The sequence below is a fragment of the Oryctolagus cuniculus genome, chromosome 2 (genome assembly GCF_051225735.1).
Source record: "Oryctolagus cuniculus isolate XC-2025 breed Fujian yellow rabbit chromosome 2, ASM5122573v1, whole genome shotgun sequence".
Lineage (NCBI taxonomy): Eukaryota > Metazoa > Chordata > Mammalia > Lagomorpha > Leporidae > Oryctolagus > Oryctolagus cuniculus.
In genome coordinates, this window is record NC_142868.1 from 46,482,263 (window position 1) to 46,506,986 (window position 24,724).

General features: G+C 54.9%; 1 protein-coding gene across 1 annotated transcript in view; it reads left to right on the forward strand.

Moving 5' to 3' along the window:
• The window catches only part of SCARA5 (scavenger receptor class A member 5), a 127,821-nt gene that overhangs the window by 96,157 nt on the left and 6,940 nt on the right, over positions 1-24,724 (forward strand). The window contains exon 8 of the mRNA XM_002709450.6: positions 20,232-20,426. Within this exon, the coding sequence (XP_002709496.4) occupies positions 20,232-20,426 (195 nt within the window). The remainder of the gene's footprint in view (positions 1-20,231; positions 20,427-24,724) is intronic.

Genomic DNA, 24,724 nt, shown 5'->3' on the forward strand with positions numbered 1-24,724 from the left:
GCACCCCCTGGGAGGCAGCAGATCATGGCTCGAGTACTTGGGTTCCTGCCACCCACATGGAGACTGGGGTGGAGTTCCAGGCTCCTGGCTTCAGCCTGGGCCAGCCCTGGCTGTGGCAGGCATTTGAGGAATGAACCAGTGGATAGAAGATTCATTCTCTCTCTCTCTCTCTCTCTCTCTCTGCCTTTCAAATAAATGCAACTTTAAAAAAACAGTAAAATGCTTGTAAGAAAAATTAAGCATTCACATCCCACTACCAATACACTTGCAGCTGGCTCACAGGGAAGTGGGGTCCCTAAGCAGAGGGCTTCGTTCTCACCGGGATATTCAGGAGGCAGAGTTCCGTCCCTGTTAGAGACGTGGGAGACGAAAGAGAGAGGATCGTGAACTTGTCCTCTGCCCCCGAGTTCGTAAGGGACAGAGCCACAACCCGAATCAGGTCTGCCTGGCCTGGGGTCCACACTGTCAATCCTCCCGTGATCATCTTTGATTAGCTTTGATTCAGCATGGGGTCCTCACGGGCCACTGTCTATTCCCAGTGGGTTGGTGTGACGCTGCTAATTTCTTCCTTGGCAATTCTGTTATTTTTAAGGTACCCACCTCTGTTTCAGAGTTTGCTCTTGCTGTCAACAAGCCTTGATTGCCTTCACCTGCTCCTGCGGCTCTAAGCTAGACCAGCACAAACGGTCCCATGGCAGGGGACAGGACTCTGCAGGGCCACAGTGCCCTCCCCCACCCCAGTTGTCTTTCCCATGCTTCCTGACTGTGTAAATCAAGCCCAGGTTCCCTGAGCGGATGGCTACGGAGGCCCTGCTCATTCACTCATGCATGCGTTCATTTGTTCCCTCACTCGCTGTTTTTGGCCTTGTGATGCCTTGGATGTGCCTTCCAGGTGTGAACAGAGAAGGTGGGAAAGGCTTTGCAGCCGTCTTCTCCCCGGGATTGGGACTAGTAACTGAAAGCACACAGGGACACAGAACTCACTGCTAAGTGGATTTCTGTCCTAAGACAGAGCCGAAGGCAGTGGAGACAGCAGAGAGGAAGGAGAACGAGCTCAAAGCCATGGTCGGTGGGATAACGCTGGGAATGAGATGGACTGGGCGGAGCACGCCGCCTGCCGCGGGGGCCGGGGCGGGGAGCAGGGCAGAGACACCGCTGGCTTTGGGAGATGAGACCTGTGAGAGTGAGGGGGCCCTTGCGTCCGTCCCACAGGAAGGTAGATCCGTAGAGGGAAGAAAAGCACTTAGGGCAGAGAGCATCGGCTTATTTGCTTTCTCAGCACGTGTTTGTGGAGCACTCACCGTCTAGCAAGCTCCTGGGTAAGGACCAGGGAAGAGGGAGGCCTGGCCTCACCTTTGAGGAACTCAGAGTCTAGCAGCTGAGAAAGACTTGGAGCAACAACAAGTCTGGTAGAGTGCGGAAGTGACAAAGTCCGGAGCCTGAGTCTCAAAGGGAAAGTTGTGTCCAACAGGTGCACGTGGAGGGTGAAGGCATCCCAGGTGGAGAGAACCACACGTGGAACAGCATAGCGCTGTCTGCCGGTTCCGGTTTAGCACAGCAAGAGTCCAGAGTGGAAGAAACAAGGGTTGCAAAGGGCCTGGCAGTGCTTGCGAGTTGGAGCTTGAGCCTCTGGGCCCGGGGAAGCTACCAATGGACTGTACGCAGGGCTGACAGGGCAGCACTGGCAGGAGGCGGGGAGGAGAAGCGGACAGGAGCCAGGGCCAGCAGGTCACGGGGCCCAGCCCCAACAGCGGGTCTTCAACACTCAACCAAGAGGTGGTGCCTGGCAGGGGAGAGTCCACACCCCAACCCCACAGTTCTCTTGTGCTCCAGCTCCTTCTGCTGGTTTGAGAAACACATTTCCCCCAGAAGAGGAGACTTGAACTCTCTAGTAGGACAGCCCTGGCTGTGGAGTAACTGTGCTCATTTGCACGCTTCTGACACCAAGCGTGAGCCTCCCCTACACCGCCGATGCTCCAGCACCAGCTGGTGGCCAGTAGTTGAATTCAACGCTAACACTCTCTACCTGGAGTTAGCACACACCCTAGCGAAGGGCTCAGTTCCACAAGGCTGCCTCTGCTTCAGGTGCCAAGCTCAAGGCCAGCCTGCAGAACTTCTGACCCACCCTCCTTGGGTTGGATCAGTGCTCGCAGGACTCAGGGGAACAGCCCCACGTCCCAGTTTGTAATGGAGGATGGAGGGGTAAGTGCTGAATATTGCAACCCCCTAATCCTGTAGTTGATTCCTCTGGCACCCAGCTCCACACTCCCCAACCCCCCCCACCCCATTCTTAAGGGCTTTCCCAAGGCCACCTCCCTAACTCAGGTGTGGTCGGAAGGGGCTTGTTATGAAGAACAAAAGATGCCCTGGTGTACATTCAGGAGCCAGGGACAAGTAGCAAATGACACAAAAAGATGCCACTGGGATTCTTCAACTTCAGAGGGCGCAAGAGTTTACGGAGCTCTGGCAAGAGCTCGGGAAGAAGACGGAACATGTGTTACTTATGACATCTCAGGAACCCAAGAGCAGACCTCACTTCAGGGCCTGTTCTGGCCCTCCCAGGCCACTGGTTGCAGCTTTTTGCTCTGTTCCCTACAGAGGATGGGATCGGGCCTCCCAGCTGGTCTGGTTCGCTGAGATCCTATCGTAAGCCTTCCCAAAACACGTCCAGTCACTCTTCCTGAAGCTTCTGGCGACCCCTTCCAGGAGAGCTGACACATGACTGTGTGCAGAAAACGCATTCGGACTCAGCCATTCTGTGTTTGGTTTGGGGGCTTCACATAGACCCCAGAGGGCCTGCTGACCTTAAAAACCTGGCTCTTTTTAGAAACCAGGAGGTCAAATTGATGTGGGCAAGGGAGTTTTAGTGTTTAGTTCAGGTCTGTTCTCACACAAAGATAGTATTCTAAGTGGAGACACCTATAGGATGCACGAAGTGACAGCAAAGTGTATTCAAGCAGTGAGAAAGTGAACACACATAGGCGCCTGAGTGGGTTGCCCCACATGGGGCAGAGGATTGCCCAGAAGGAGGAGCTGTGGGGGAGGAGGGAGAAGAAAGGCGCCTTGCTGCACCTCCAGCCATGGTCCCTCCAGTGATTGCCTCTTTTAGGAGGTAGGGGGTGGTGCCTCTGCAGGCTTGAAGCCATCATGAAGGTTCCCCATGGAGCTTAATAGCCATGTTTTCACAGTGTCCCCCTTAGATCCCTGGTGAAGCCGGTGGGGGGTGCATTTTGATTGAGAAGCAGGAGGATGGAATTCCATATGAGGGGCTTGCGACTTCCAGCTCCAAAGACCTAACTCCCTGCCTATTTACCCCACATCAGAATGGGGGGCGGGGAGCTGCCTGGGAGGCAAAGCCACTGAGGTTGTTGCATTCACTACCTTCATCTCTCATGAAACGTGTTGTCGGCATCCCTGGCCAGAGCGAGACAGACAAGAGCTGGGGTCTGTGCCCTGGCAAGGAAGAACTGCTGAGGCCAGGAGAAACGAAGCCTCCTTGGGAATGGGGCCATTTTAAGAGGTCATTAACAAGGCTGCTAATATTTGTATTCTAAATACACGCTAAGTGAAAGCAGGAACCCACCCCCAAAGCCTGCGAAGAACTGCTAGTTGGGAAAAAACAAACAAGCCAGAGTTTGGAGCTTAGGCTGGGAGTTAGAGGCCAAGTGTGTACCTGGGGCTCGGGAAGGAGCTCGCCGTGGTCCTGTTCACCCCCAGGCCTTTCCTGGGGAGGGAGCCACAGAGCTCTCTCCTCTGGTCTCTGAACCCCACAGAGCTGAGGCTGCCCCACTGTCCTGCCCACTGCGGGCCACGGCGGTGCTGGCACACCCAATTCCCTAGCCAAGCAGGCAGCAGTTTCCAGAATCTTCCCCACACAAAAACATGGTAATGCAAATCTCAGACTGAAGGCGTGCACAGAGTGGGTCCTCTACAAACACAATGCCTTGAAACCGCCAAAGAATTGAAGTTTGGATCTTTGATGTGGGTTTCGGTAAGAAGAAACTTTGAGAGAGAAAAGCGTATGTTAAAAACCAAGAATGGCTTAGCTGTTTATTTAGAAAACATTTCAAACAACCCTAGGATTTGTTCTTAATCCCCACGGACCCGGCTCTGTTCTGTTCCGCTGGAGGTGAAGTGTGCCGTGGGCGCCGCGATTAAACCTGGGGGGTCCCCACCGTGCCTGCTTGGTGGAGCTGGCCTCGCAACTCCAAGCCCCTGACCCTGACTTTGATGCAGAAAACACTCTGGGGGAAGGGGGTACTTAGGCCCAGCTACCCAGATGGATTGACTTCTCTGGGGCTGAGTTCAGCGTCCTTTCCCTGGGGAGTTGGGGGGAGTTGGTCGTCGCGTTGGGCTGGAGGAGAAGCTGAGAGAGGCAGTGCCCGTGGTGCTGGGGAGCCCTGGTGTGGGGGCTGTGCGCACAGGGTCAGGCGGCTTGCGTCCTCACTGACTCCGAGCCTTGTCCCCATCTATCGTCCACCCCTGGGGGACTGCGATGAGTTCCTGACCACCCGAGCCACCAAGCCCATGTGGAACTCCAGGGAATGGGTCATGAGCCTGTCTCAGGGAGGAGGAAGGTGCCTGCAGAGGGACTATCCCCGCCCCAGGTGAGAGTGAGAAGACAAGGCTGGGGCCCCAGACAGCTGTTCCAGTACAGGGCTGCGGAAGCGGCCCAGACAGGTCCTCCCAGCTGGGACTTGACGGAGATGCAGAACGGAGATAGGGATGAAGGCTGGGAGGGCACAGCAAGCAAAGGCAGGGGTGTGAGGGAGCGCCCCACCACCCGGGAACCGCCAGCCTGGCAAGGGACTGGACCTCAGGGAGCCTCTGAGAGGGGCCCTGTGGATGGTGCACCTCCTTGCAGGAGAGCCATGGGCTCTTTCTGGTCCTAAAGGCCTGTTGACTGGGACTCTCACTGCCCTTTGACAGGCCCAGCCACCTAGGCCATCCCTGAAACTTCAGCCCAGGAGGAGCCTCTGGGGGCATCCTCTGACAGCTCTCCAGTTATTATCTGATGAGACGCACTTGCACGAAGTGCCCCCTGCAGGCCCGGCCCCCAGGAGGCGCCCCTTCACACAAGACAAACTTGAGTTTTGAAGAATACAATACACAAGGGGGACCAGTCAGGCGATCACCAGTGTGCGGTGGAATGCGTGCAGGTTCCACTCGGGGGGACGTTTCAGCTCCTTCTACCCAGGAGAGGCTCACACGCTGGGTGACCACCATCAGAGACAGGCACAGCGGAGACTTGCCCTCTTTGAGCCTCGGCTTCTTCGCTGGTACCCTGTACCGTGGGGATGGGGTGGGCTGACGGGAGTGCTGTGGAGAGCAGGTGACCTTCAGGAGAGGTGGACAGAGTGCACCCCCAGGCCAGGCCGGGCCACATCCTGAAAGCAGGGCCCTGCATGGGAGCCTTTGACCAGAAAGGGCTTTTTGCCTCAGGGCTGGCTCCTGTCCTTCCCATGTGGGTCACATTTCCCGAGGAGAAGTGGCACTCCAGCCTCCCGGACGAGGGGCACTGAGCCGCTGAGCTGCGCTGTGCTGCGGCCGGCTGGGGCCACAGGGAGTTCTTTCTTTACAAGAGAATGAAAGTTCAGCTTCCTTAATGGGCAGATGGTCCGAATTATCCCTGGGGCTCCACTCTGCAGCTGCACAAAATCAGAGCCTCTTTTCCCAGCCCCGCGTGTTTATTTCTGTTCTCCACAACCTCCTTTCTTTCGTCTTGTTTTGCTTTGGCAGGGGGACTGCAAGGCAGGAAAAACAAACATCAAGGGGCTGCGATATTCCTGGGGCTTGGCTTTTCCCCGAGATCTTCTTGTTTGGAAGCAAAGGCCCCCTGGGGTTTTAGGGTCTTCCTAACGCAGAGCCACCCCGATTCTGCGGTAGCGAGCACTTCTGTTCCTTGAGCCCCGTCCATCCATTCACTCCCCCACTCATTCACTCCATGCGCTACGGTGAGGGCTACTGTGTTCCAGGCTCTCTGCTTGCAAGGGGGGATGCCCTTGAGAACAAGGCTTGAATGGCTGTGACCTTCACACGGCTTGGATGGGGAGGAGGTGTACATGGAGGCTGGGGAGAGAGAATTGCAGTGCAATTTTTCTGATGCTTATTTGGACGTGGGGAGCACATACTGGGGTCTCAGGTCAGGGAAGCCTTCCAGGGGAGGTGACATTGACCTGCCTCCCAAGGCCTGACGACGGGGTAAGTTGTGTGGTCTGGGTTTGATCCTGGATCCTGGATCCTCCCTCTCAGATAGTACAAGCACGCTTCAAGAACTTTGTGGAAAAATGGAATTGGAAGATACACTTATTTTGGTGTAAACATTGTTTTTAACCCGTGCATCTCCCACGAACTTGTTGAAGAACCCTGTGCTTCTCAGCCCTGCTGGGCGTGAGGGTCACCCACAAAGTGTTCAAAACTTGCCTGCCCTGGGGTTCTCAAAGCTCCCCCACCACACCTGGTGGCTCTGATAGGCAGTCAGGGCTGAGAACCTCCGCTTTGAGCCCACGGCCCTCTCAGCCCCAGCATGGTGAGTCCCGTAGACCCCGCAAGACTGTTGTGAGATTGATGGAAGTCTCTTATGAATGGAGAGGGCTGTTACTAAATATTTATCTTAAGTGGACAGCCTGAGAGTTGGCTCTGTGGTTTGACCATGAAAGGCCTTTGCTCTTCCCTCCCAGCTCCCCCTTGTAGCAGCTGTGTGACCTGGGGCAAATTACTTGGCTCTTCTGGGCCCACTCTGTTCAGTGGGAGCCAATCATCATGAACTTTGGGGCTGTTATGGAGAAAGAAACGAGACAGTGTGTGTGTAGGGCACTTTGCCCGGTGTTGGCGTGGACAGGGACTGGTAGACATTAGTGTTCTCAGCTGTTGTCCACTCTTGATTTGACATCTCTCCTGGGTAGTGCCCAGAACCTGGCTTTGTGGTTGTTGGGTTCAGGGGAGGCTCTGAGCCCTGCTGGCAGTAGCTGTTTGAAGGCTATGGAAACTGAGAGATGGTATAACCAGCCATTCAGCCACCCTTGTACACCTGCGGAGGGGCCCTGGTACCGAAACTACTTGCTCAGCTGTGCTGAGAAGAAAGACAGAGATATTCCCAGTGATACCCACAGAACCACAGTGTAAAATAACATAGGGAGTAATAGGATGAAAAAGCACCAGAGATGATCAGAGGCGCTGTGCCCTGCAAGTGCCGCAGACCCTGGTTCTAAAAGCCAGGAATGGGTTCCCTGGAGATATTGTTGAGAACCTTTCCATTCCCAGAGCTAGGAAGAGTGGTTGTCAGGCAAGGTACACAGAAGAGAGGATTTTTGTGCTTGAACTGGGGGAGAAGAAGCTTCAGGCCAATGTCCAAGGCCCCTCCAGCTCTGCGGTGCAGAGATCCAAAACCAGAGGAAAGGGTAAAACAGAGCCTGGGAGCCAGCACTGTGGCACAGCAGGTAAAAATCCCAGCCTGCAGCACTGGCATCCCATATGGGCACCGGTTCAAGTCCTGGGTGCTCCACTTCCAGTCCAGCTTCCTGCTCATGTGCCTGAGAAAGCAGTGGAAGCTGGATCAAGTGCTTGGGCGCCTGCACCCATATGGGAGACTCTGATGAAGCTCCTGGCTCCTGGCTTCAGATCAGCCCAGTTCTGGCTGTTGCGGCCACTTGGGGAGTGAACCAGCAGATGGAAGACCTCTCTCTCTGTCTCTACCTCTGTCTGTAACTCTTTAAAACAAATAAAATTCTTTAAAAAAAGACAAGGCATGTTTTGTTGTAGGCCTTGCTTTTCCCATCTACATATTTACAAGACAGAGAAAACAAATAGAGTTTGCTTTGAGAGGAGAATCCCGCACGTGGCGGCTTAACAAGGTCTGTGCTAAGAGCCGCAGAGCAGCCTTGCTCACCGAATAGCATCCCGTTTGCATTAGTGCACGGCAAGTTGCTGCAGCAGACGCCCATCTTCTGCCGGCTACGCTCCGCCCTGCTCCCCTACTATGGTGAGGAGCCAGCTCTGAGCTCTGGGGAGGGAGAACAGCAGAAGTTGGGAGGAGGTGGAGCCACTGGAGGGATGAGCCCCTTGTTCCCTCTTTCCCAACGCAGCTCAGTTGCTCTGCAGAGAGGCTTCATGGATTTGACCCCTGCTTGGCCGCTGGGAGCCTGGCCGTCCTCAGCAATGGAGCGAGCCGCCTCCGAGCTGACCCGAGTGCTGTGGAGCGGGCTGCCACTGGCCAGGGCTTGGAGCCCACAGCAATGGGAGTCCACAATGTGCTAGGCATCTTTTTTATTTATAATTTTAAAATTTTTATATAATTTTATATAATTATAATTTATATATTATATTATATATTATAATTATATAATATATTACATATATTATATAATTATAATTTAAATTTTAAATTAACATTAACACATAATGTTAATTAACTGTGAAAGAGAGATAAGCCAAAAAGGGATTGTCCATCTGCTGGTTCTCTCCCCCAAGCACCTGCAACAGCCAAGGCTACCCAGGCCAAAACCAGGAGGCTGGAACTCTATTCCAGTTTCTCATGTGGTTGACGGGGACCCACGTACTTGAGCCATCGCCTGCTTGCATGAGCAGGGAGCTGTACGGGAAGCAGAGGAGCCAGGTCTCCAGTGACGTCTTAACCACTGCACTGTAGGCCCCTGACATGAGCTGTTCCTCCCCAGTGCCACCATTCCACCCATTTTAAGAGGAGGTTGGGCACTGAGAGGTCACAGCTGGCCCGTGGTGGAGCTAGAATTCCAGTGCTGTTTCTGCGTCTGGGGCCCTCCCAGGTTGCCTCCTCACCAGCATGTTGGACTCTATCCAGATTCCTAATCCCCGGCATCAGGGCACAAGGAGGTAAGTACCTAATCAGCCCCTCGATAGGGCTATGAGATTCACAGTCGCTGTCTTTGGGCTTTTCTGGTAGCAAGGACTAGAGACCCAAACGAGGCATTTCCAGTAATGGGACCTGGGAAATGCACAATGCAGGTAGGCTGTGCAGAGCGTGGAATGGGGTCATTCAGAATCTAAGGCAGTCCCAAGGATGGGGACGTGGGCCTTGGCTCTTCACTGTAATGCCTCACCCTCCATGGGCTTCTTGTCGAGTGGTCCTGCTGCTCCTCTTTGTGCTACTGCTTCCTCTCAGCCCTCTCCGTACTCCCCCACTCATTCTCCCTGCAGAATCCGGGTGGGCCTGGCCAATCCACCAGTGTCTTTCCCATGCATAAGGAAAATATGTGTCCATGTTTCCTATGCATAAGGCATATGTGGGGAGCAACTCGGACTAGACTAAGTTACTGGAATTAAGACTTATTCTATACATCTGCTCTCCCACAATATGGCGCTGAGAAGGGAGTAACAACTTCTACGCAGCTGCCTCTCGCCAATTTGATTGACTGAGCTGCAGGAGCTGATCTTGCTCCTGATTGGAGGAGAGCAGCGTACTCGGCGTGTGGGTAGCAGAGTTGGGATTGGTGGAAGAGGACTATAAAGGAGGAGAGAGACAACATGCACCAGGAACATCTATCTGAAGGAACACCTGTGCAGCCCCCGAGAGAGCCGGCCGGTGGTGTGCCGCTCCCCCGCGGAAGTGGGGAAAGTGGCAGGGGGAACCGCCCTTCCACGGAGGTGGAAGGGACGGTAGCCAACCCGGGAAGAACCAGCAGCAAACCCGGGGAGGGCTGAGCAGACAAAAGAACAGCGCAGGGTCCTGTGTCGTTCCTCCGTGAAGAGGGGGAGCGACAGGCATACGTATCCGTAGATGGAGCACAGCACACACCTTGGGCAGCTTGTCTAAAGCTGTGGTCCTACACATCTGATATCAGAGAGAAAGGCTGACATGAGTCAAAATGGTCACAACGGATTTGAATCAGTAACAGCTAATGCAATAGAGGAAAGAAGAGTCCAACGTGACCTGGACTTACCCAATTTTCAGACGTGATGGAGCATTCTAAAGGGAAGTGAGGGCTAGGCAGTTGGCACAGTGGTGCAGATGCCACTTGGGATGCCTGCGTCCCGTGGGTTTCAGTCCTAACTCTGCTTCCAGCTTCCTGCTCAGGCACACCCTGCAAGGCATCCGGTGATGGCTCAAGTACTTGGGTCCCTGTGGGAGGCCTGGATTGCGTTCCGGGTTCCTGGCTTCAGCCTGGCCCCGCTGTGGCTGTTACAGGCATTTGGGGTGGGGGGAGGGCGGTGAACCAGCAGATAGAAGGTCTCTGTGTGTGTGTCTCTGTGTCTCTCTCTATCCCCCACCTTTCAAATAAATACAATTTTAAAGAGTAAATGAAATAAAAGGGAGAACGAGGGACTGAGGAACGTGGTGACCTGGGGCCCACCAGCGCCAGGGAAGTAAGAAATTACAAAGGCGGGGAGGTGGGGTTGGTCCACACGAGGCCCCTCCAGCCTTGCTAGCCGGCACTGGCACCAGTGAAGCTTCTGCCCCTGCAGAGGCTGGGGCCCAGGGGCCCTGCCTTCGATGTCGGCTCGAATCAACAGCGAATTCTTCTGGTGGCCTTGGGCTTTCTCAGGCAGGCACTTTAATGGGGACTAGAGTCATCCTGGAGATGTGGTCTTGAGCTTTTAGAAACTATGGTAGTGTTGAGTCCTGTAGGCCTGGGTCGCCAGGAGGGCTCGGAGCAGCATGGCTGGAATTTTGTCAGGGACAAACCCTTTCTCATGGGGCCCCACAGTGACCCTGGGAAGGAAGCATTTGGAGAAGGAATGAGGAAGAGTGTCTTGGAGTCTCCAGGATTTCAAACAGTGCTGGCAGCAGGTCGTGAGTGGCCCCTGCCCATTTTCCTGTCCTGACCCATTGCTCTCCTCTCCACCCATGCTGCCTGCCTCAGTCCACACTTGTGGTACTTCTGTGTGGCCTGAAGTTGCCTCTCAGCCTTCTGTGTCCAAAGGAGAGATAGGGGCACATAGCCTTGTGTCCCCACTGCTTGCTCAATACAGGTTTAGAGATGAGTCAGCAAGGGGCGTCTGGAATGATCTGCAGGAATACAGCACCAGTAGATGCCACCCAGGGCTGGGGCTCTAGGTCCCCGTGTGCACAGCAGGCACATAGTCTCTCCTCCCCAGGGCAGGGCCATTCCAGCCCCTTCTACCCCCAGCTGGTGGGATCCACAGGTGGGCATAGCACCCATGTGAGTAACTGTTCCTGGAGGTTAAGGTTAAGACCAGAACCAGGGAGGGATAGGAATCATGAGGTATTCAGAAAGGGATTCGTCATGCCCACGAACATCCATCCATCCATCCATCTCCCCTCCATCGCATCTACTCCCCAAACGTTTATTCATGCTGTCAGTCAGCCAGACATGATATTAAACATTGAGGAGTCATGGACAAATAAGACATGATCTCTCTTCCCAGGAAAAAATAGGATGGGTGCATATGGCCCTCATATATTGAAAGCTTTTTTCTCTCTCTCTCTCTCTTTTTTTTTTTTTTTTTGGACAGGCAGAGTTAGAGAGAGAGAGAGACAGAGAGAAAGGTCTTCCTTTTTCCATTGGTTCACCCCCCAAATAGCCGCCATGGCTGGTGTGCTGCGCCTATCTGAATCCAGGATCCAGGTGCTTCTCCTGGTCTCCCATGCGGGTGCAGGGCCCAAGCACTTGGGCCATCCTCCACTGCCTTCCCGGGCCACAGCAGAGAGCTAGACTGGAAGAGGAGCTACCAGGACAGAATCCGGCGCCCCCACGGGGACTAGAACCTGGGGTGCCAGCACCACAGGCGTAGGATTAGCCAAGTGAGACGCAGCGCTGGCCAAGAGAGCTTTTTTAAGCTCTCTCAAGCAGAACCGTCTGCACCAAGGACCACAAGCCTGTGTCTCCCCTTGGCCCATTTGGGTTGATTTCAGACCGCCTTCCCATGGTGTTACAGCTTAGCACTGGAAGTGACCAGTAGGAGAGGGAGAAAGAGATCTGGCTTTCCAGTAGCAGTTGGTTACTTCCTGTCTTGTAGCTTCAGCTTCCTCATTTTGAATGAGGGCTTTGGCCTGGGGAGTCCCTAACTTATCGGCCAGTTCTGACATCTGTGGTCTTTTCCATTTTAGGCCACTATCTCATTTGAGTGACTGAGGGCAAAGAGAACACCTGCTAGGCCTTGCACCCTTAGCACCTAGTGCAGTCCTGGAGCATGGTAGGGATTTCACACATGCCTCTGGATGGACAAGCGTGAACAATCAAAGAAATGTATATATTGATAAAACCCTGGGTAAAGATTTAATACAGATAATGCATCTTCAGTGCCCCAAAAGTGCACAGAAAGTAGAAACACCTGGACTTCAGTGACTAACGTCACTTTCCTCAAAAGCCAAGGATGGTTTACTCTTCCCCGTCTGGAAGCAGTGCTGTGCTTGTTTTCAAGTACAAGCTCAGCAACAGCCATTGCGATCCTCCCCCAAGACGGGAGAAGCTGGTGTGTTTCTGTGAATCTAGGGTAGAAGCATAACAGTTGCAGTGTTAAAGTAATTTTTTCTTTTTTTTTAATTTTTTTTTATTTGATGGATAGAGTTAGACAGTGAGAGAGAGAGAGACAGAGAGAAAGGTCTTCCTTCCATTGGTTCACTCCCCAAATGGCCACTACAGCCGGCGCTGCGCTGATCCGAAGCCAGGAGCCAGGTGCTTCTTCCTGGTCTCCCATGTGGGTACAGGGGCCCAAGCAGGTCCTTGGGTCCTGCACCCCATGGGAGACCAGGAGAAGCCCACCTGGCTCCTGCCTTCGGATCAGCCTGGTGTGCAGGCCGCAGCGCACCGGCCGCGGCGGCCATTGGAGGGTGAACCAATGGCAAAGGAAGACCTTTCTCTCTGTCTCTCTCTCTCACTGTCCACTCTGCCTGTCAAAAAAAAAAAAAAAAAAAAAAAGGAAAAAAAGAAAGGAGGGCTGAGAGAGACAGCTGGCCCAAGGGTTAAGTCTCAGCTCTGGCCCAGCTCTCCTTCTCATGGTGGGATGACCACGGGAAAGGCCTCCGTTCCTTTGTGTGTCACGTGAAGACCTTGGGCTGTGTCCTCTCCAAATCTCTGCCAGCTGGCAAAGCCTATGCTTCTTCTGCATACATGGTGATTAGAGAAGACCAAGGGCTATGTTACAATTGCCTAAAAGAAGCTCCTTGCATTAAGTGGTGAGACATCTGTGCTCTACGTCCAAGCTAACGGAAGTTGTGACAAGCAATGTCCTCAGAACCGCAAAGCCTCCTGCTCCAGACGCGTGCCTGTTCTCCATGACCCAATCCCCTCCTTACTGGGGAACCAGGCGAATTTGAGAGATTTGGGGCCCGATGCAGGAGGGTGGATGACGGCTTTGGGGTTGGTGCCTGGAGTGGCCTGGGTGGTGGGCAAGCTCAGTGCAATAGGTTAGGGAATGGGGCGGTGGTCTGGGACTGCACTGAGGCAGGAAGCCCCACGTGCAAGTCAGAACCCCTGATGCCTTAGAGAACTAACGGGGAGAAATGATGCACTTGGTTACCTGGGAGAGAGCAAGGGGCCTACCCAATCACCAGGGGTCACGCTCCGACCTGTCTCCCCTATCAGATTCCCCCTCGGGGGCTACAGAGCCGGTCCAAACAGGGACACTTCTCAGCCGGGTTTTGACTTGCGAGTCCTTTTCTGTAGAAAAGAGTGGGGAAGCCCCCAGAACAGCAGAGGAAAGAGGGGCAGAGACCCAACCCTGTGGACATCCGGGTGTCCCTCCAGTGGGGAGGTGGGAGCTCTGCTCTGGCCTCGTGGACTGGAGATGGGGACGAGCTGTCCAGTTAGGGAAAGCTCTGCTCCCTCCATGCTTTGGGTGGGGAACAGCTGTCTGGTGTTCAAGCGTGGATTTTCCAGCCAGGACATGGGATGCTCACGGTGCCACTCCTGCACAGAACTGGGCAGCGGCTGCCCTTGGGGCCAGGACCATGCTCTCGTCTTGCAAACCGTGGGCAGTCTGCAGGTGAGGGATGCAGAGCAAGAGGGAAAGTGTGGTTCTCTCTTCAACAGGGCCCTGAGCTGGCGAATGCAACCCGGTGTCCCCCTGCCTGGGGAGGATGGGGGGCAGGGATCTCCTTGGGGTTGCTGATCTCGATTTTGCTCAGGAGGGATTCTGCAGGGCTCAGTGAAGTTGGCTGTGAAGGAGAACCAGGCCTGCCAGTCAGTGGAGGGCAGCTATGGAAGGGAAGCGGCTGCTGGCTCCAGAGCCCAGGAGTGCTCATGCCCTTGGCCCTCTCACCAGATCGCTCCCTCCTGCAAGGAGCCAGAGGGCCTGAGTTGTGTTCCAACTTTCCTCGTCTGCCATGCGCGAAGAGCACAGCCCCCTGACCCCAAGAAGCCCCACACGCCCTGCAGGGCCCCCTCTCTGGTGGGGGAGGGGGGTCTTAGGAAGGAGCTCTTTTTGGCACTAATGAGAATGTGTCTGGGGGGAGTCACAAAGCAGGCTGGGCCCTGTATCTGATGGAGTGGGGGCTGACCCATGTGTGGGGGGAGAGTAGGGGTTTGTCACTCAATGGGAAAGCTTTGCCCTGGGGCAGAAACTCCTGGGAAAAAAAGGCAGAATTCAAACCATCTGCCCACAGAAACCCAAGCCTCTTAGCAAGTCAGGGCGCTCTTCTCAGGCCAGGGAGAGAGTCACTGTTGGAGGGTTTTGCTCTTCCCCGGAGAGCATTGCTGCGGGTGGCCTGGGAGAGGCGCCTGCCTGCCCACCAGCCTCCCCTGCAGCTCTTCCAGGGCGAAGGAGGCCAGAGAGGCTTCGTGGAACAGCTCTTGGGACTGTCTGAGTTCCTGAGCTGGGGCAGACTGTGTCACAGGCAGATCCAGCCTTAGCCTACGGTTTCCCAGTGGGGCAGCACCGGAACGGGGATTTTTGTCCGTGAGGAGCAAGAATGCAAAAACCACAGCGAGGACCACGTTCCGTAAGAGGAAGCAAGAACAATATGTGCGTCTGGTTTGGATGAGTGCGGGGGAGAGCTGGGGCTTTCAGGGTGGTCGGTACCCTCTGAGGCCTGAGCATCTGTCGACACCCCCAAGGAGCAGCTCGGATCTGGTGGGCCTGGGGGCAAGCAACAGGGAGCAGGCTGCAGTGCCCCAGGAACCAGCCTGAGGCCCGCCTTGTCCAGCCCCGACACGTGCTCATGCTCGCTCTAGGTCTTTTGCCTCCTCGAGGGCACTTTTCCTCTTTGCTGTCCCTGAGATCAGTGTGGTCCCGGGATGGGGGAGATGACCCCATGACTTTGCTTGGTGCCTGGGGGCCGTGGGCCATGGGCCATGGGCCAAAGACAGCCGGAAATGGATGCCGTGAGCCCTGTCATTAAGGTTACCATATGTTGCCAAATTTTTGAAGTTGTCTTATTTGCAACTATTCTCTTGTCACTTCCCTATATATTGAAACCTCCTGGGAGTTGCAGTATTCTAGCAGCCAAATGATATTTTCCAGACTTCCTCCGGCACCCGCCATAATCAGATGACAGACCACATCCCTGCTTTCTCATGTGGCACGTGTGGCCGTTGTCCCAGTAGACTGAGCTCTGGGTCTAAAACCCAGATCCATCTCATAGAAAGAAGCCAGTGGACAAGGGGATAGAAGAGGCCGTGACGTCATAAGTGGGTGCCCTGGGAGTGGATGTTCCTCTTGAGCTCTGTCTATGTCCCAGGATTTGATCGTGGGGGCTTCGCTCTAACAGCCTAATCGCTTCCCAAAGGCCCCACCTCTAAACAGCAGCATTGGATTCAGTTTCTACCCTGTTGCTGCCATCGATGGAAGACTTTGGGGCGGGGCCAGTGCTGTGGTGTAGCAGGTAGGGCCGCCGCCTTCAGTGCTGGCATCCCATGTGAGTGCCAGTTGGAGTCTCAGCTGCTCCACTTCTGAGCCAGCTCTCTACTATGGCCTGGGAAAGCAGTAGAAGATGGCCCAAGTGTTTTGGCCCCTGAGCCCGCATGGGAGGCCTGGAGGAAGCTCCTGGCTCCTGGCTTCGGATTGGCACAGCTCTGGCTGTTGTGGCCATCTTGGGAGTGAACCAGCAGATGGAAGACCTCTCTCTCTCTCTGCCTCTCCTTCTCTCTCTGTGTAACTCTGACTTTCAAATACATTTTTTAAAAAAGAAGACTTTGGGGACCAAGTCTTTGACACATGGGCCTTTTGGGGACACTCAATGTCCACGCTAATATTTGAGCCAGAAGCACTCTGAATCACTGGTTCAGCTAAAGGAATAAGTGCACAGAGTGAGTTGAGGCTGGCCAGGGCAGAGGCGCTGAGTCGGAGCGACTCTGACTGTCAATGCCAGCAGCCCCAGCATGCCTGACCTCTGCTTGTTAGTCTGACGCAGTACCATGCACCCTGCCTGGCCTGCTCCAGGGTGCACAGCACCCTCCTGTCCCAGCTCACTCAACTTATCAGTCTGTTCTAGGCCTCATGGCGTGGCACAGCTCACAGCCTGGTGACATGGTACTGACAGAAGCCAGGGCCACCACTTCAGCCCCCGCAACCCCAGGGCCTGATTGGATAGGTGCCTGGCCTCATTTGGTGCTGCTGGCTCCAAGTTAGCAGGTCAATACTGCCCCCTGGGGGAGCTTCTGGATCCAGCTTCTCTCCCTGGGTTCTGCTCCAGGGTTTCCATGTTTCCTTGCACATCCTCAGCTCCTCCCACCTTTTCTGGACAGTCGGCCAAGCTTGTGGGTTCAGTGACCGACTGGGGGGAAGGGGTGCCTGGCAGGGACGAAGACTACCTGGCAAATGCATGAAAAACTGAGAGGATCCATGCAGAGCGCTCTCTCTCTCTCTTTCTTTCTCTCTTCTTTTTTTAAAGATTTATTGATTGATTTGAGAGGCAGACTTACAGACAGAGAGAGGGAGAGAAGAGAGAGAGGTCTTCCATCCGCTGGTTTACTCCCCAAATGGCTGCAACAGCTGGGACTGAGCCCGTCTGAAGTCAGGAGCCAGGAGCCTCTTCCCAGTCTCCGACACGAGTGCAGAGGCCCAAGGACTTGGGCCATCTTCTACTGCTTTCCCAGGCCATAGCAGAGAGCTGGATCAGAAGTGGAGTAGCCAGGACTAGAACCAGCGCTCATACGGGATTCCGCAGGTAGCGGCTTATCCTACTGCACCATAGCACCAGCCCCACCAGATGATCGTTCAGCGTCTTGGGGATGGTGTGGTCTGTTGGTGCTCCCTTGGCTCCCTAGCATAGAACATTCGGAGGTTTCCCCAGCCGGGGTAGCAGGGAACAGGTGCACGCACGGCCAGTTGTGAGTCCCCTTTGTCCCATGTGGCTCAGATGTGGATTTGTCAATCCTGCTGTCTCCTTCAGGGGCCTACAAAGGTCTTTGCCAGCCACAGCCACTCTAAGGGAGATTCCTGAAGCTTACCATGCCAAAAAAGCAAAATCGAAGTGCCCAGTACCTCTGGTAGCAGCACGTGATTGGGGTCGCTGTTTCCTTTGAAGTTCACTTAGGGGTTTTCCTACATGTCACCCACTTAATACCTTACACTATCCATGTCCCTCCACCCCCACTCCCACCCCCCCAGGCCCAGTTTCTGACTAGAAAAAAAAATGACCTTGACCTCTTCCTTGGCCTTGGAATCAGGAACTGAATGTTGGAGCTCGAAGGCAACCTTTCCAATTATCTAGCTCCCAGATGCTAGTCCATGGGCCATTTACCTCTGATTCATTTGGGACACTTGGGAAAATTGCAGATGGCCTGACTCCTGCCACCAAGACTCTGATTCAGTAGGTGTGAGTTGGCCCAGGAATCTGCATTTTAATAGTCACTCCTAGTGACGTTGATATGTGGCCAGACTTAGGACCCACTGACCACCCCAATTCCTTATCATTGGAGGGTGCTCAGGCCCCTAGGAGTGAAATAGCCTCCCACGAATAGCAGATCAGGCAGGATGGCAGAGGTTATGCAGAGACACACCAGAGGGGCTGGCAGTGTGGCACAGTGGATAAAGCCGCTGCCTGTGATGCCGGCATCCCGTATGGATGCTTATTCAAATCCTGGCGGCTCCACTTCCAATCCAGCTCCCTGCTAATGCACCTGGGAAAGCAGCTGAAGATGGCCCAAGTGCTTCGGCCCTTGCACCCACATGGGAGACCCACATGAAGCTCCTGGCTCCAGCCTTTCCCAGCACAGACTGTTGTGGCCATCTGGGGAGTGAACCAGCCCATGGAAGGTCCCTCTCTGTTTCTCTCTCTCACTCTCTCTCTCTCTCTCTCTCTCTCTCTCTCTCTCTCTCTGTCACTCTGCTTTCTAAATAAATAAATCTTAAAAACAAAGACACAATAGAGACCCGAGTAACCCAGCTCTGGTGCTAACTGTGTATTGCCCTGGGACTAAGACCCTCTCAGCCTAACCCAGCCTTTGCCATCATCTGACTGCTTCTTTCAATTGCCCTGGTGTCTCTGAATCCCCAGAATTCCTGAGGAATGCAATGTTTTGTCATGCAAAACAGTGACCCCTCAGCCATTCATGCCACATTCAAGCTGCGAACCTAAGGGTTTCTTCCAACCAGCCTCTCTACCAAATAGTGACGTAGGGATTCAGCAAGTAGAAGGGGAGGAGTGAGCCAGGGTGCACGGGAGCCCTGCCCTGTTCCCGCAGCCCTGCGTGTGTCACGTCATCGCATCTGCACAACAGCCCGGTGCAGTAGGGGTTGTCCCCGTGTCACAGCTGAGGAAAGGCCTCAGAGAGGCTGAGACTGGCGGGTAGAAAGAATGGAGAGCCTCCGGGGAGCCAGGCCCACATCGTCTTTATGTTAGTGCACTGCATTGATTCCATGACACAGTCTAACATCTCTGAAATCAGGACGCTTCCAGCAATGAACGTAACCTGCCGCCAGAACTGGCAGAGATCTTTCCTTCTCAGTGGCGTGTAAAAGAGCGATGTGCCTTTCAAAGAGGGACGTTTTCGATCTGCGGAGCTGTTGTCTGTCTCGGATACTGAACATTTCTAGCCAGGTCCGTCCGGCCTCCAGCACGGTCAGGCCCACAGCCCGGTGGGAAATAGATGTGAATGACAAATTCCGAGCTGGGACACTTCTCAGGGGCCTCTCCACCGACTGAGCCTTGAGCAAGGCTGCCGCTGAGCAAGCCCGGCCCACCCCTTGCTTTTCTCTGTCCCTGCTGCGCTCTCCTTCCCGGCAGGCGTGGCTGCTGGTGGCCAGGTCCCAAATGCTGGGGAGAAATCCGTCAATCACGTTCTTTGATACTAACTCAGGGGAGCTGAAACCGCCTGTCTGCACACAGGTGTCTGTAGCGGCTTTGCTTGTAATTGTCCAAACGTGGCAGCCATTGAGACGTCTTCAGCAGATGAGGGGCTAAATCGTGCTGCAGCCAAACGATAGGCTGGTAATCAGCACTAAAGAGAACCGAGCCCTCAAGCTGAGAGAAGACATGGAAGAAATGCACACTGTGAAAGGAATGGGCCTATCTAGCTTCTGGAAAAGGCAAAACTGTGACAACAGTCAAAAAACAAGCAGCAGCTGTCGGTGAGGGGTGATGACTAGGTGGACACAGGGGACCTGGGGGCAGCGAAGCTGCTCTGATACGGGGCTGGTGGCTCCGTGTCCTTGTACATTTGTACAGTAACCAAGAGTGAGCCCCAGTGTGAACTCTGGACCTGGGTGAAAGTGGTGGTCAATGTGGCGTCGTCAATTGTAAGCAAACGCATGGCTCTGATAGAGGAGGTTGACAGTGAGGGGGGCCGTGCGTGTGCAGGAGGGGAGCATGTATTGATCTCTACTTCCCAAACAACTCTACAGCACACCCAACACAGCTCTTTTAAAAAGTCTATGGAAAAAGAGGGCGGGAGTTTGGCCAGATGGTTAAGGTGCTAGCTAATGTGCCCACACCCCACAGTGGAGTATCTGGGCTTGATCCCCGACTCCAGCTCGGCTCCTGCTTCCTGCTAATGCACACCCTGGGAGGCAGCAAAGATGGCTCAAGTACCAGCTCCCTGCTGCCCATGTGGGAGGTCTGGACTGAGCTCCTGGCTCTTAGCTCGGATCCAGCGCAGCCCAGCAGGTGTCTGGGGAGTGAATCAGCGGATGGGCATTCCCTTTCTCTCTCTGCCTTCATATCTTCGCCTCTCAAATAAATACATTTAGTGTAAATACGGAGAGAGGTGGGGAGAAGGCTGACGGGGCAAGAGTAGTTCACCATGATCTCTGGGGCCCGGCCCCCTCTTCCCTGTCTGGAGCAGAGGGGACGGAGAGGAGGCGCCGCGGCGGGCTCTGTGCAGAGCCCTGCAGTAACAGCGACTGCCCCGCAGGTGGCGTGGAGGCTGCGATGATCCGCCTGGTGAACGGCTCGGGCCCGCACGAGGGCCGCGTGGAGGTGTACCACGACCGGCGCTGGGGCACCGTGTGCGACGACGGCTGGGACCGGAAGGACGGCGACGTGGCCTGCCGCATGCTGGGCTTCCGCGGCGCGGAGGAGGTGTACCGGACAGCTCGCTTCGGCCAAGGTAATGCCCCCCGAAACAGGACGTGGGGAGATGGCTCTCATTCCAGAACTGCGCTCCTCTCCAAAGCCCCTGTCCCGTGACCGTGATGCTACCGAGTGTCCCCAGGCGGTGGAACTCACGGCTTCCCCAGATCTGTGGCTGGGGCGGCTTCAGACAGCCCTGATTGTTAGAACATTCTTCCTTTCCCTAAACCTCCCTCTGTCCTCCCCTGGTTTCCCTCCTGGCTCTTGTACCACTGCTGAGTTCCAGGTACGTAACCAGGCTCTCCCCTGCTGGACGGCTCGTCCGATCTCTCTAATTTGCTCTCTTATCTCTGTCACCTTGCTTACTTAACGTTTTAAAGCACTCCCTGTGTACCAGGCTATTGTTAAGTGTGTTGTGAATAGTCACTCAATCCTTAGAGCACCCAGGAGATACAGCGCTCACTACCCTTTTCCAAATGAGGAAACAGAAGCACAGACAGGTGGAGCAACCTGCCCGGTGTCACACAGCTGGCCGAGAGTAGAGCCTGGGTTCAGATGCAGGCTGGGCTCAGGAGCCAGTGCTCTGAACCAGGATGCCGGGCTCCCAGAGTCTCTTTGTCCCCAGAGGTTTCGTTTTGTCTTCATAGGACAAGGTGTCAGAAGCCTTCCCCCCGGCTTGCTTTCCTTTTGGAACTGCTGAGCCCCTCTGCCGCCCTGCAGACCGGGAGGTGCACAGACTGCCCAGGTCAGCAGCTATCTGAACCGTTGATCCGTTTCCTGCTGTGTGCAGGACGGCCCTGTCCCTGCTGCCGTCTCTGTTCGCCCCCGGGTGTGTCTCTCAGCCAGTTCTCAGGGTTCTTCCACCAGGGCAGCCATGAGCAAGAGCACAGATGGGGCAGCTCCAATCTCCCTGTCCTGCTCAGGGTGCTGGAGGCTGGGAAGTTCAAGATCAAGGCCCCGGCCGATTTGGCATCTGCTGAGGACCTCTTCCTAGTTCATAGACAGCAGGAAGGGGGCAAGCAGGCTCTCTGGAGGCTTTCCTATACGGGTGCTAATCACATTCCTGAGGGCCCTACCCTCAGGGTCTAATCACCTGCCAAAATCCCACCTCTGGATGCCATCACACTGGGATTAGGGTTTCCATCCATGCGTTTTGGGGCGACACAAACACGTAGTCAGTTGCAGCCACCACCCAGGCTGATGCAGAGATCTGCACAAAGACAACAAGGAGCCCTCACTGCCCTCCCCAGCACAGCCCCACACCCACACTCAGCTACACAAATGCACATTCGCACCTGCTTTCTCCTCTGTCTGACCTCGAACATGGACAGACCCATGTGGACTCACAGCCCAAATAGTGGGCTGCCATTAGCCACGTGATCTGCACCTGTCGCTTCTCTGTTGCATGCTGGAGTCCTCGCCTGTCGCTAAAGGGGTGTGCAGGCCCTGGCTCCCTGGGGTGCGGGGTGCTGCTGCTCACCCCACAAGAGCACCTGCGTTCTGGTGGGTGCAGGCAGGAACTCCCATTCTCAGTCGCTGAGACCCCTGGAGACCTGGGGACAGCAGCTGCAGGGACTCCTGGGCTCAAGGGCTGGGCAAGCCAGGGGTCTTCCCCAAGGCCATAACCGTCCAGCTCCCTCACTAAATGACTCCAAGGACTCATGGGACTGTGTGAGGGCCACCGTGTTGTTTGCAGCCAGGGAAACAGAGCCAGGTCACGTGCAGCTGTCCAAGGACGCTCCACTCCCCCCAGGCCCCTTCCTCCTCATTCCCATGATGGATGCCACGGTCTAGCTCAGAACTGCATCCCCTACACCCCGGTCACGTCGGCTGAAAGTGACTCCCGGTGCAATCTGTTGAGACAGCTGCCAGAGAGTGCTGCTCGCCTTCCACATATCCCACGCCTGGAGCACGCTGGGAGTTCCCATGGGCCCAGCACCCACCAGGAGAGAGCACTTCCTCCCACAGGCTGGGGCTGTTTTCTTTGAAGAAACCCGCTGTTTCCCCAGGGGAAGCCGAAACAGCCCTCACTTTTCCATGGCGGGTTCTAATGAGGACGTCTTCCCAATAAGTGGGTGTGAAACCATTTTACGAAAAAAAGAATCATAAACTGTTTCCAAGAAGCCAAAATAGGTAGTTTGCAGTCATGGGTAGTGTTAGCCAAAAACCGCAGGTTGGTGAGAAGGGCTGGGCCCGCTGGGCCTGCTCGTTCCCCCTGGTTTTCGTACCACGTAACACACGTGTGAAAGCTCTGAACTCGCCAGTGAGGTCTCCGCACCAAACAGCAGCCGGACTGCTCCCCCGAGGCAGCAGGTCTGTTCCGTAGTCTTCACCATAGTGCAGGAACGCATGTCACGTGCCATTCAAGGCCGTGACTGCCGCAGGCCCGCTGTCCCTGATGGGTGCACAGAGGGAAGCAAGGCCTGGGGAGGGCAGAGGAGGGGGCATAGCTGAGGCTTGCTGGGGCCCTTTCTGCCAGCCCAGGCTGCACTCCTCACCGGCTCTTTCCTCGTTCCATAGCGGTTTCTGGACACCTTTCACGGGCCAGGTGCCGGCTAGGAGCACAGAGCTGAGGAAGCCTCGTCCTCACCTGAGAGGCTCCGCCTATAGGGGTTGCAAACAGCCTAGGAATGGCTTTGAAAGAGTTACAGAGAGAGAGGGAGAGACAGAGAGACACAGGGCGGGGGAAGGAGGGAGGGAGGGAAGGAGGAGGAAAGGGAGGGAGGAAGGGAGGAAGGGTGGAAGGGAGGGAGGGATCGTCCATGCACAAGTTTGCTTCCCAAATGGCCGCAATGGCCAGAGCTGCACCACTCTAAAGCCAGGAGCCAGGAGCCAGGAGCTTCCTCCGTGTCTCCCACGTGGGTGCAGGATCCCAAGGACTTGGGCCATCCTCCACTGCTTTCCCGGGCCATAGCAGAGAGCTGGATTGGAAGTGGAGCAGCCGGGTCTCAAACCAGAGCCCATGTGGGATGCTGACATCACAGGTGGTGGCTCTACCCATTGTGCCACAGCGCCAGAGCCATCATTTCCTGTTTGGATCTTCCATGGAGCTTTGTTGCCCTCAAGATCGAATTTGGCTTCCGTAGCTTTATTACCCGAAACCCTGCTCAGTCTACCCCCTGCACGCCTCCCACCTGTCCTGCTAGCCTTGCATCACAGGTGACTGCCCATGGCTGGGAGCGCACGGACCGCTGCTCTGTGTTACTGGGCCCTCTTGCGTGCTGCTCCTCCTGTCTGCAAGGTATTTGCTCCTTCAACTAGTGAATTCCTACTCAGCTCATATTTTACATGTCTTTAAGGATTTTTATGTATTTGAAAGGCACATTGACAGAGAGAGAGGTAGAGACAGAGAGAGGTCTTCCATCCACTGGTTCACTTCCCAAATGACCACAACAGCCAGGGGTGGGCCAGGTCAAGCCAGGAGCTTGGAACTCCATCCAGGTCTTCCACATGGGTGACAGGGATCCAAGGATTTGAACCATCTTCTGTGACTTTCCCAGGCCATTAGCAGGGCGCTAGATTGGAAGTGGAGCAGCCGGGACTCGAACCAGCACTCATGTGGGATGCCAGTGCCACAGTCAGCTGCTTAACCCTCTGCGTCAACAATGCGGGCCCCTCCTGCTCGGTTTTTAAAGTCAGCTCAGCTATCGTCTTCCGAGGGGAGATTTTTTTGGCCCCCTCCATCCTTCACTCCATGACGTACGTGCCCCTTACTCCATATTCCTGTGTCCCTTTGTGTGTGCATCCGTATCCTAGGACCTCTCGTGTTCTCCCGGTCTTGGCTACACTCGTTTGTGTGAGCCTCTTGAGGGCTTTACCTTTAAAGTTCCAAAACCCAGAACAGTGCCTGGGGCATAATAGGCACCGAATAAACCTGGGAGAGAGGGAGGAATCCCAGAGCCCGCCCCATCTGGGCCCTCCCCAGTGTAATAGAAGAGGTCTCCGGTCCCTGGCACTTCTCCCAGTGCTCTGGCACCATAAAATGTTTCTTGGACAGGGCTTAGTAATCAAATTATCGGTTTCCCTGGGGAAAATTATGGAACGGTCCAAATGGAGAGACTTTAAATAGTCCAGGAGGAAGTGGAGAAGGAGAGATGTGAGTGGCAAAGGCAGAGAGGTGCTGGCTGGACTAGGTTTTGAGGAAGCAGAAGGGTGGGATCTAGCACAACAGGGAGTGCCTGGGACCAGTAGGGAAAGTCCCTGGGAGACAGATGATGGTAAAGGAGAGAAGGGAGGGTTCAGTCAGAGCTTTGTAGGTGGGAGTGAGTGGGTGGAATTTGGAAGGTTCACTTCTAGTTGCATTCTTCTAACCATTTTTTGCTCTTTCGAAGATAA